The following is a 12,031-nucleotide window of genomic DNA, read 5'->3' as shown; positions in this document are numbered from 1 at the left end:
ATCGGCACGAACCAGAAAAAAACCGAACCATGTGGTTCATGGTTCGTCAAATTTCACAAACCATGAACCATGAACTTTCATGAACCATGAACTTTCATGAACTGGTTTGCGAACCAGTTCATTTGGTTCGTGAAAATGTCACATCCAGGTCAGAAAATCATCACTTCTGGGCCAGCAGAAGGTCACTTCCAGGTCAGCAGAAGGTCTGCAGGAAGTCTATCCCCTGTTGCCTAGGAAACTGATTGATTGGCACCAGGCTGCCTGCAGCGATGAACCAAAAAACAAACCAAATGAACCAGCCTAAAGTTCATGCTGGTTCATCAGAAATGGGATCTGATGAACCGCTGGTTCATGAAGCACAAACCAGCCTGGTTCATGCTTAATTTTGGTTTGTATTTCAGTTCGTGCCCATCTCTACTTCAGGCTAGGCACTCTCTGTCAGGTTAACCTATCTTAGGGAGTGTTGTGAGGATAAAATGGAGGAGGGCAGAATGATACAAACTGCCCTGAGCTCCTTACTATAATAATAATATTAGTAATACTAATAATAATAATAGATATCAATGGAAAAGAGCAAAAGTCCAGTAGCACCTATAAGACTAACAAAACTAGTGGTAGGGTATGAGCTTTTGTGAGCCACAGTTCACTTCTTCAGATACCTGAGTTGTGGCTCACGAAAGCTCATACCCTACCACTAATTTTATTAGTCTTGTAGGTGCTACTGAATTCTTGCTCTTTTCCACTGCTACAGACACCACAGCTATCCATCTTGATCTGTTTCAACAGATATCAAGTCATTTATTAATTAGATTTTTTTAAAAGTCACAGTGCCTGGTACTTACCGTCCACAGGCCATCAAATTTCAAGGTTTTGTTATAATAGTTCTCTATTTCTCTCTGCCACCATTGTCTTGTAGAATTGCGGAAGAAATCTGGGAAAGCCACGTAAGCCCGGTAATGCTGATGACACACAAAGCAAAAAAAGTCAAAAGAAGTAAGTGACATTGCTGCACATTGTACTTCTCTGTTTTGAATAACTACAGAGATAAAACACTTGCCTGAAAAAAGCTGCATTACAATGTTCTTACCACTGTTGCTAGACCCATGAAGCTTAATATGCCATTTTTTTTAAAGGTCAAAAATATTCAGATCAGAATCAAGGTTTGTTTTTTGTAAGAAATAAAGAATAATTAATGAAACAGGGAAACAAACATACCTCAACTTGATATTCAAAATCTTTATTTTTATCAATCTCTATATTTGGGTAATCTGGCCACACCTAGTGGAGAAATTAGGTAAACATAATATGTTACTGTAGGATTCTTGAAGCTATGCACGTTTTAAAGTTTGAAATGTCATTTATGTATTCAGTTGAACTTTTGCCAGTCTGACAGAATAGGCCTCAACACATAGAAAGAAAGCATCAAATGAACACAAACATAATCCTCCTGGCCATAATTCAGTTATTCCTAACCTGTATTTGGCTACTCAGGCTTTCAACTCCTTATCAGGCAGGGACAGGATAATAAAAAGCCTCTGCTTGTACAATGCCAGTATGGCATCATGGTTAGAGTGTTGGACTAGGATCTAGGAGACACAGGTTCAAAATCCCATTCTGTCATGGCGCTTATTGTGTGACTAATGTATGCCACTTGAGCTCCTTGTCATATAAATAAATAAATAACTGTCAATTTGTCACCATTCCAAATCAAAAGTTGTTATAGTGGCTGGAGAATCAGGCATCTGACTTGGCCAACATTTGTCTAAACAGCTGATGAAACATGCATATCTTATTGTTCATGTTTGTATGTGCATGTGTGGGTGAATACAGCACAATGGATCTCATGGTGGACCACCTATTCAGATCTTGCTACTCAAGGATTATATGGAATTGGGTGTGGTAAATAAGAATACACTTTTACATCTGCTTGGTCATACCTTTGCCCATGGTATGTCCGTGCTGTTGGGCCATGTTATAAAGACATCCTCAGCCAGGCCTTGTGTGAATGTCTCATATGGTGTAGTTTCATTGCCTGATATGGCTGGATCCTGAAAATAAAATGACAGCATTCATTCATTCACTCACCCATCCAGCCAGCCATTCCAATTTCCCCCTTGAAAAAAACATCCCAAAACTACAAAACATTAAACTATACAATACTTTAAAACAAATCAATATAAACAGATTAAACAATCAGTGAAATATTTTTTTTTTTTATAAAACAATTCATGTTTCATGAAACCACCATTTGTGCTCATTGTAGCTGCTAGATTCTCTGCTTCCCAAGCTTTGCAATATGGAGGCTTTAACACTGTTTCTTAATACTTCCAAGAATATAACCTTGTAGTTGTTTTGTAGGAAACAGAGTTCCAGAAGGAATGTAGCACAGCTGGAAAAAAAATCTTGAAGACATGTAGTCTACCCTTCAGTGGAGGGAAGACCAGAGCAGGGCCTAACCATAAAAACTCAAGACTAGAGATGAGCACGAACTGAAATACAAACCAAAGTTCATCATGAACCGAGCTTGTTCTTGGTTCACGAACCAGTGGTTCGTCAGAGCCCATTTCTGATGAACCGCCATGAACTTTAGGCTGGTTCATTTGGTTCGTTTTTCAGTTCATCACTGCAGACAGCCCGGCACCGATCAATCAGTTTCCTAGGTAATGGGGGGACGGGCTTTCTGCAGACCTTCTGCTGTCCCAGAAGTGACGTTTTCATGAACCAAATAAACCAGTTTGCAAACTGGGGTAAGTGTGTGAAAGTTTGTGGTTCATGAAATGCAATAAACCACGAACCACATGGTTCGGCATTTTCCTGGTTTGTGCCCATCTCTACTCAAGATACAAACAAGTAAGATTATACAACAGCAGGTATTTCTTCAGACAATGCCTAATGATAAACTTATATAATTATTTTCCATAAAATATAATGATAGTCATTGGTTCAGATGGCTTTACAATGGCATTGAATAAATCCATGTTTATCGACAGCTATTAGCTGTCATAGCTGTATGGAATCACCAGGTTGAAAGGTAGTGTACCTCTCAGTAGCAGTTACCTAGGGGGTTGGGTCAAACATCAGAAGATGGCTGTTGCCCTCATCTCCTGTGTGCAAAGTTTCTGTTTAGCCAGTGTTGGAAACAGAATGCTGGACTAAATGGACCTCATGCTAAATCCAGCAGGGCTCTTATGTTATTAATTTCTTCTGGGAAAAAATATATGCTATCCACTAAAACCGAAAGAAAACAACACAAGAATATTTAACTACTAACCAGGATGATGATAAACCTTCCGCCGTCTGCGTGAATTTCATTAACTAAAGCAGGAAGGCCTTGAAAGTCTGGGCTGAGTGTGAAGTCTAGTTGCCGTTCCATGTAATCAATGTCTGTATATTGTACATCCTGTGTTAAAACAACAGCAACGAACACATGACATTCACTGCAGATACAGAGTCCTCAAAGTCAATGCTATAATTATATACCATACTTGCATTTTCCTGACACATTGGTTATCTAAATATCCTAGTTATCTGAATTCTCTCCTGCAATGAAGGCACTGTCAAATATCATGGCAGATCTTTGTGGAAATGATCATAGGGAAATCTCAACATGTTTCAGAACTGCAAAACAGAAAGCTGGGAGAATGGATTCAGTCTCAAACATGGCTAAAGAGAGGTAGGCATTAAGGGCCACTTCAAGCTTATGTATTTGTACATCTAAAATACTTTAAGTATATACCTAAAATATGGATGCAACAAATGATATGTGTTTTATAAAGTGGTGGTGGAGAGTACTGTCAAGTCATAGCTCACTTATGGTGACCCCCCCCCCAACTAGGGTTTCAAGGCAAAGAGACTAATAGAGGTGGTTTGCCATTGCCTGCCTCTGCATAGTAGCCATGGTCTTCTTTGGAGGGCTCTCATCCAATTACTAACCAAAGCTGACCTTTTTTTAGCTTCCGAGATCTGATAAGATCAGACTTGTCTGGGCTATCCTGGTCAGGGCATATTATACAATAGAGGTACAATTCTTAAGCTGTGATTTGCTATGGTTCTGTTGAGTATACACATAGCAGCAGTCAGGGTGTGATTTGCATAGTGTGATTTGTGGAACAGCATTGAGAACAACTAAAATTAACAAAAAAATAATTCCTTAACCATGCCATAAATATAGCTGTGCATTTAACTATCATTAGCTTCAACTTCATTGGGTACATTATGTCTAACTTTATCAGGGTTCAAGCCATTCTCCATAGCATGCAAAATGAGACTGAACTAGATATTCCAATAGTTGTACAGATTCAACTATTTATGGACTTTCCTAGTCTTAAAGGCTGACTCATTCAGTTCTACAACTGGAAGCATTATGATCTGATATATTTGTGAACATGTTAGCAATGGTACAATTAGGAAATTACTGACTCTGGAAATGGTGGTCTCATGGACCATCCCCTTTGGATGATAAAGTATACTTCAACTGAGAAGCTATAGCTTGCTTTGGGGGTCCACCTGCTAGGTCCAAGAACTGTGGCCCTGGACTTCCACCCTGAAGTTGAGCTGTTATGGTACTATTGCCCATCAGAATACACACAAATCAGGCTGTCTATGCATTTTAGCTACATTTTTTATTCTGGTGTAGTCATCTCCACATATTCTGGTGGCATGCATTAGCCATAAATTTCATAGCCAGGAATTTAAAAAAAAAACTATGCCAGAAAAAAATGCATTAATTTTTCTGCTCAGCAGTGACAATTATTGATATATTACACCTCCAATAAACGCTAACACCATTTTGTAGATTTAGGCAGCCATCTTTTCACTTGCTATAAATTGGATCAAGGTTACAAGTTCCCCACAACACAAGCTGGAATGCTGAAAATTTGAATTTCCCCAATATCATAGTTATCCGTGGTCTCCTTAATTTCCAACCCTACATGTAGTTTTATATCAGTACAATATTGGATAAAGGATATTGACTTTCTATGTTACACAGACATCTTAAAAATCAAATACATAATATACTCCATATGAGATTCCTCTTAAAAAAAGATGGGTTACCCAATGCCAGGGATAAAGTATCCTCTTCCCGGCAATGTGTTTGTCATTGTGTTGGGCCCCAAACATCCTGAGAAAATCCCAAGGGAGCCATGGTGGCCAAGAGGTCCAGAGCTTGATCCTACAAGCCTGGCTCTGCATGCATGTTGAAGTCCCCAAGAACCAACAGTTTATGGGTCTCCAACACCATAATATCCATGGTCTCTGCAAGCTCAGACAGAGCATTCACTGGTGTGGCTGATAGACCAGTAAGATGTCCAATCTGTCCCTGGACTCCAACACAAGGTACCCACATTCAAAGTTGGTATGGCTTGCTCTGGGAGTCTACAGAAGCAGAAAGGCTCAAGTAGTATTACAGTAACCCTTCCCTCAACCCCTCATTGCACACTTCAAGGTTGATGGAGTACAGCATCTGAACTAAGATCTTCCAGCCAGATCACTATCACACAATCCAAGTCTATCTTCTCATTCAAAAGAAGATCATGCATCAAAGAAGACTAATTTTTCACTGACATGGCACTGTACAACATCAAAGCTGAAGGGTGGGTTTTACTGGCAGTCAACATGCCCTTATCTCTTGAGGTAGAATGGAGTCTGGACAAAGAGCAAGCTCTAGTCTGTCTCTCTGTTTGTACCTCAATATTTATACCCCTCCCACTGTCTCAGCTCACATGCCCTAAATGCACTCCAATTCATCAATAGTCCAAGCAAAAATGAAATGTCCCCCACAACAACTCAATGCAACAAGCCAGCAAAGACTCACCATCCAATCAAAAGCAATCCCCAGGGGGGAAAGCCTATTATCAGTACAATCCTAGGAAAAGTTACTCCAGTGTAGGCCCATTGATTTCAATGGGCCTAGACTGGAGTAACTCTGCTTAGGATTGCACTGAAAGTGTCCCTAAGCAAGTTGGGGGGCACAAGATGGAAAAGGCCCTCTTCCTCAGCTATTTGTAAAGGCAAAATGGTGTTCAGGCTTGTTAATTCTGTCTTCAGGCAAGCTCTTAAGATGATTTGTCTCTTGATGACCACCAACTGGTACAGCCACAGGTTGTAACTCATAGGCTAATGCACTGGTGTTAATACTCATGGTTTATTCATTGCTAAAATAAGTTTTGTTTGGATTTCAAAGACCAACATACCACAATTGCACAATACTTACATAGGGTATCTTTGCCGCCTTCATATCATGGTAGACCTGAGAGACTTCAGAATCATTTTGGTATCCATAGCGGCACAGCTGGAATCCCAAGGCCCAATAGGGTGGCATTACTGGTCGTCCAATCAGCTATAAATAATACAATAAAATGATTTTTAAAAATTTAATCAGGAAACAGTGTAGAGAATAAATATAAACAATAAGATGGCCCTGTTCCTGTCGAAGTTGCATAGACCAGTCATGTGTACAACTAGTCACCCCAGAAAGGACATGTGTTTAGCCAGTTCACTTGCTTCTGCATTAACATGCAGAAGCCTCTTTTATAGATACTGTTTGCTGTACAGGGGCACCTAACATCTAATATTACATCTGTCTTACTTTAGTATATTGCTGAACTACTTGTTCTGGAGTTGGCCCCAAAACTATGTAAAAGTCCAGAATTCCCCCAATTGTGCGGTAAGTTAAAGCGGGTGTCGGCTGGAAGGTGACATCTGAAAAAAATCAGAAAATAAAATAAAGAATGAATTGTTGTGAGCTCTGAATGAATCTATCAACAACAAATAGTGTTTTTAAAATTAAAAATATGATTTTTTTTTTTACCCATAGCATTACTGTTCAGCAGAAGAACACCATGAGCATTCCCATCATTTTCAAGGCCCATGTAGAAGGGGTGGAAGCCATATGAATTCAGTTTGTACTGTAAAAAAAGGAAGCAGAATTATCAGTTTCCACATCTATATATTTTTCCTCAGAAATTCTTTGTCTCCTTGTAGTAATAATTACTAGTCAATTAACTAAGCAATATCTTTGCTATTGATCGTGACATTTATTATTAACTGTACTTATTTCTTGTAAAACAGTAACAGAGTAGGCCAATGTCATTAGAACTTGGAAGCTCAGCAAGGTTGGCCATGGTTACGACTTTGAGGAGAGACCCTCCAAGGAACACAGGGGTTGTTATACAGAGGAAGAAAATAGCAAACCACTTCTATTCATCTCTTGCCTTGGAAACCCCATGGTCCTGGGTCAACATGAGCTGGTTGCGACTTGATGGAACTCAATTCATTATTAATTATTGTAAAACAATTGTACCACATCTGTTCCCAAAGAGTTACAAAGACACACAATAAAAAAATTACTCATATACATGTGGATTGGAAACCTTCCAACAGAAGATTTCTCCAAAGGGAATAGAGGGGGATTTTTGCTGAATTTCTCCTCTGGAAGTTGATCTCCACTTTCCCCCAAATTCTGTTCTAGGACCAGCATTTTGTGGAACATTTTCTGCAGCAGTGGGGGTGGGGGATGGAGACCCATTCTGCTGACAGAATGGGTCTTCCCTCTCATCAGCAGAGCTATTAATTTTCAATCAGTCTCTCTGTCAGAAGGCTTCTAATGAAGAAGTAACACACAATGAAGAAGTCACACACAGTGCAGGAATGTTTGAGGGCCGCGAAATGTATTGGGAGTTCTTCATTACTTTTGTTGGGACAGTCAAGAAACCCGTTCAAATGGTTCTCAAAATGTGAAGAAAGATTATGAAAACATACGCATGGAGACTGCGGAAAGTACAGTATTTGTTGGCCCGACTAGGAACGTAGAATTTTTTATCCATTTATTGTTTTGTCATTTCTCTTCCTATTCACTAAATTGTGCTTTATTGATATTGATGTACGTTTTCTATATTTGGATGGTTTTTTTTAAAAAAAAATCCAAATACAGTTTACACAATACACAGAAGATCCACAACTGTCACATGGCCTTGGACTCTCATATCTACAGGACTGCCTCTTCTCCTATGTTTCACCAGCTTCGGTCATATGATCAGGGCCTTCTGTGGGTGCCACCCTGTAGTCATACAAGAGCAACCCAGCCCGTGTATGTGCTTTCTATGTTGTGTCCCTCACAACACATGGAATGGCCTGCCTGAGGAAGTCAGGAGGGCTCCCACTAGAGTTACCAGGAAACCAAGGAGAGATTTGGGGCAGGGATATGCAGGGTGGCCGCTGGCATCTCTATAAATCACCACTAGAGAGGCATGGCATCACTTCCAGGTTTCCTCTGGCAGCTATTTTTTATTTTATTTTTCTCCCATCACCATTCAGTGTACTGGTGGGAAAGGAGATCCCCACCATCATCATGAGGCTTGCAACCCCAATACTCCTGTCATTCCACTGTGTAATTCTCTTTGAGATTCAGTGAGAAAGGCAGACTAGAAATGCAGTAAATAAATAAAATAAACAGCAGAGCATGAAGGGAGGGCACCAATGACCATTCAACCCTACACTATTTCTCCAGGACCACCTGGCTTCCCTGAGCGCCTTTAAACTCCAGAAAGGAAGATGGTAGGCTGCAGCATCTTGTCTAGTTAAGTCCTGAGTGCTGAATAGCTACATAATACTGGACAGCAACATAACACCAAATTTCTGTTCAGCAGATTGAGATATTCTACATCTCAGCACTCAATGATTTCTTCCTTTAAAAATGCATTCCGTGCATTAATAGAATGTTAATGAATTTTATTTGCTTTCAAAAGCAACTTAATCTGAACTCATCTTCATCTCCTCCCTGTGAGATGAACTATTAAAGTAACAGAAATGTAAACATCAATAACTTTGCTTACACCAGGAGGCTGATCATGAGTGAACATTCCCCAGGTTTGCCAGTTCATGTCCCTCCGGTATTGAGTGTGTTCAGTTTCTCCAAATCCATAAACATACTGTGATGGCAGCCGAGTGGAAATCTGAATGAACATGTCACTGAAGGTGAAACCGGGCACTTGAGAATCCCAGCTGCAAGAGAACATGGTTACTCCATATGGTAAGGTATAGTTCAAGACAAAAATGACTGAGGCTGCTTCTTATGAGAAGAACAGAATAGAATGTTAGCCAGAAATAACCAATAATGTCAAAATGAAAAAGTACAATTTACTACCCTGTTGTCCAAGAGAAGGTTCATTGACTGGTATTTTATTGGATACCATTAATATCGGATGTTATTACTAGAGATGGGCACAATCCAAAAAAAAATTAACAATCCAGCTGATCATGGATTGGTGCCGGCAACAATCCCGAATTAACGATCCACACCAATCATCTCCCGTTCCCGAGCCGTGGATTGTGGATCGTGGATCGTGGATCGTGGAGGCCAAAGCGGGCCCCGCTGCTATTCCCAGCTATGTGGGAAGGTGGATGGTGGCTGCAGTCGCTAGGCCTGGCAGGCACGGGGAGGCAGCGATGAGCCGCCTCCCATCAGGTCCCATTCATTAACACAGGAGGTCTGTGTTTGGCTGTCAGAGCTGCCTATCAGGGTTTGCAGGGATGAGATTGGAGCGCCCATGGCTACAGAACATCCCCTTCCCCCTCCCTCCCCTGGCTGTCTTCTCCCAACTTGTGACTGCTTTGCTGCTCCATGGTTGGAAGGAAGCCCTGCTGATCAAGGAAAGCTGGGCTTCCATTCGGGTTTCCAGAGCGACAGAAGGAGGGCAAACAGAAGCTCAGAAGGAGGGCAACAGAAGCTCAGGCTTGCCTCCGGATCTGTTGCCAGGGGAATAGATTGCTGGCGCCTGAGTGTCTGCATCCCCAATCCGAGCCCGAACGCAATGATCCAGGCCTCTCCCGATCGCTGGATCGTTGACTGTGGATGATCACGATCTGCAGGGTCACGATAGCGCGATTGCCATTATCGTGGGTTTTTTTTCGATCGTAATGTGGATCGTGCCCATCTCTAGTTATTACAATGTAATATTGCACATGTAGCTACTTTAAAAATGTAAAAAAGAAAGCTCCCACAACAAAATACGATTAAAATATATAGAACTTTTCACAACATAATATATAAATATTAGGTTTTTTAATGGCCCACCCCTAAAGATTGGATTATTTAATTTAGCCATACAATTTTTTTTAAAGGGGGGCATTTCCTGTGAGTGAAACATTCACTAGAGATCACAGAATGGCTTTAGCATAAAGAATGCAGATATCAAGATGGCAAATCAAAATAAAAGATGTGGTCCAACATTCCGCTTCAACATTCTCCAAGATTTATGATAAGCATGATTAAACACAAGTGCTATACAAGTAAGATAACATAAACTTAAACCATTCTTGTTGGATAATAGTATTTTATGGATAGAAGAAAAACTAACTTGCTGTTGATAAACCAATACACCCCAAACCAAATAAATATAATGTAATCAACATACAAAAATACTCTGAAATAATCATAATATAGGAAATGCTTATTGTCAATTGCATTATTGATTTATAAATACCAGGTCAGTTTTTCTTCTGTACATTTTTCCTTAACTGCTTTTTGAATTGGTTGCAAGTTTATTCCCCCATCCCCTTTTCTTGGTGCCTAACAGGATTTTATCACAGACAGGAATGCTAGGATATAATATCATGGTTCCATGTCCCCCTCGCCCGTAATATATGTTAATAAAAAACAATGATGCTGCTTACATCACCGTTCCTGTATTTTTCCGTATGATCTGTATGCCAAATGGTTCATTCACAATTTTTACATCATAGAGCCGATTTGTTGTAATTGTGGGGATGCTTGGGGTGGACAGTGGCACAGGAACTTCATATCTTCTTCCACTGGGATCATTAATCTATAAACAAGAGGAAATTTTAAAAAGTGCAGAAACAGTAGATGACACAAACATTATCCTTTGTGTAATTACAATGGCCTTCATGTATATAAGGGTTAATGTAGAAAACCTATTCAACTACGGTGATCCTACTGTAGAAATACTTCAGTATAACAGCACTTCACTTGGTGGGTATACCTTTTTAACACTTTTACTATGTACCTCATACATTCCTCACATGGGGTCTACACATCGACGGTGAGTTCCCCTAGTATAGTTTTGCAACTGTGTTGGCATTCTGTAAGGAATTTTAAACTATGCAAAAAAGAGAGATGGCCTTAGCATTGTTCCTTTAGGCAAATATATATTCCAGCATATTCTTGTGACTGTAGCTGTAGTGGATTTAGAAGTTTCAATCTCTTGGGAAATCTTTTCTAGGATGACCTCTGGGTTAAAGAACCCTTGCATGTTAATGTCAAAATTACAGAACAGTATGGTGCACACAGTACAGTACAGTATGGTGCACACTCATGTAGCTGCGGGTCACACTTCATGACTCTCAGCTAACATGAAATGAAAATGCATCCTTGTTACCCTACACTGACCTGCACCTGCACTTTGCTGGTGAAGATTAATGGTGATATTTATTTCTTCCATAGCAACTTGCCTGCCATTACTGATCACTGAAATATGCAGAGTGCAGATTGTCGGTTAAACTATTTTGGTTTCTAAGCTGTCTTTTGAATATCAGTGAGATACCTTTGAAGCTTGTATATGTGTGTATGTATAGACAAGAGAAGATACCTTCTGTTATCCAAAGATCGTTTGCCAAGTATCCTAGAAAATTCAAGTCCAGTAGCACTTGAAGATCAACAGGGTGTAAGCTTTTAAGAGTCAAAGCTCCCTTCGTACCTTGAACTGCAACATGTTGTCAGAATGGAATGTCACATTTAAGCTTAGAACGTCAATAGCTGGTGAAAGAGGACCATATGGGTTAGGGATGCTGGTATTTCTATTGAGTTGAGCTGAGATACCACTAGGATGCGCCTCCGTGTTGCTGACTGAATAACCATACTTCATGGGATAATAACAGAGTGGAACACCAGGAACCGAAGAAATCTGAAATAAAATGTAAACTTTATGTAGTCAATATTATACGAGTTTGCTTTTATTTATTTGTTTGTTTATTGGTAAACTTTTCCCATGATCTATCTAAACTTATTGGT

At 40.0% G+C, this 12,031-nt stretch overlaps 1 protein-coding gene across 1 annotated transcript in view; it reads right to left on the bottom strand.

The window, feature by feature from the left end:
* SI (sucrase-isomaltase) overlaps positions 1-12,031 on the bottom strand; it is a 178,856-nt gene that overhangs the window by 28,703 nt on the left and 138,122 nt on the right. Inside the window, exons 49-58 of the mRNA XM_054982800.1 lie at positions 11,718-11,924; positions 10,675-10,826; positions 8,835-9,003; positions 6,812-6,908; positions 6,590-6,702; positions 6,215-6,340; positions 3,272-3,400; positions 1,938-2,048; positions 1,216-1,278; positions 843-959 (exon numbers count right to left, since the gene is read on the bottom strand). Coding sequence (XP_054838775.1) covers positions 843-959; positions 1,216-1,278; positions 1,938-2,048; positions 3,272-3,400; positions 6,215-6,340; positions 6,590-6,702; positions 6,812-6,908; positions 8,835-9,003; positions 10,675-10,826; positions 11,718-11,924 — 1,284 coding nt within the window. The remainder of the gene's footprint in view (positions 1-842; positions 960-1,215; positions 1,279-1,937; positions 2,049-3,271; positions 3,401-6,214; positions 6,341-6,589; positions 6,703-6,811; positions 6,909-8,834; positions 9,004-10,674; positions 10,827-11,717; positions 11,925-12,031) is intronic.

This window comes from Eublepharis macularius, chromosome 6 (assembly GCF_028583425.1).
Source record: "Eublepharis macularius isolate TG4126 chromosome 6, MPM_Emac_v1.0, whole genome shotgun sequence".
NCBI classification, from domain to species: domain Eukaryota; kingdom Metazoa; phylum Chordata; class Lepidosauria; order Squamata; family Eublepharidae; genus Eublepharis; species Eublepharis macularius.
The sequence above is the reverse complement of the archived record's forward strand: the minus strand, read 5'-3'. Positions and strand labels throughout refer to the sequence as shown.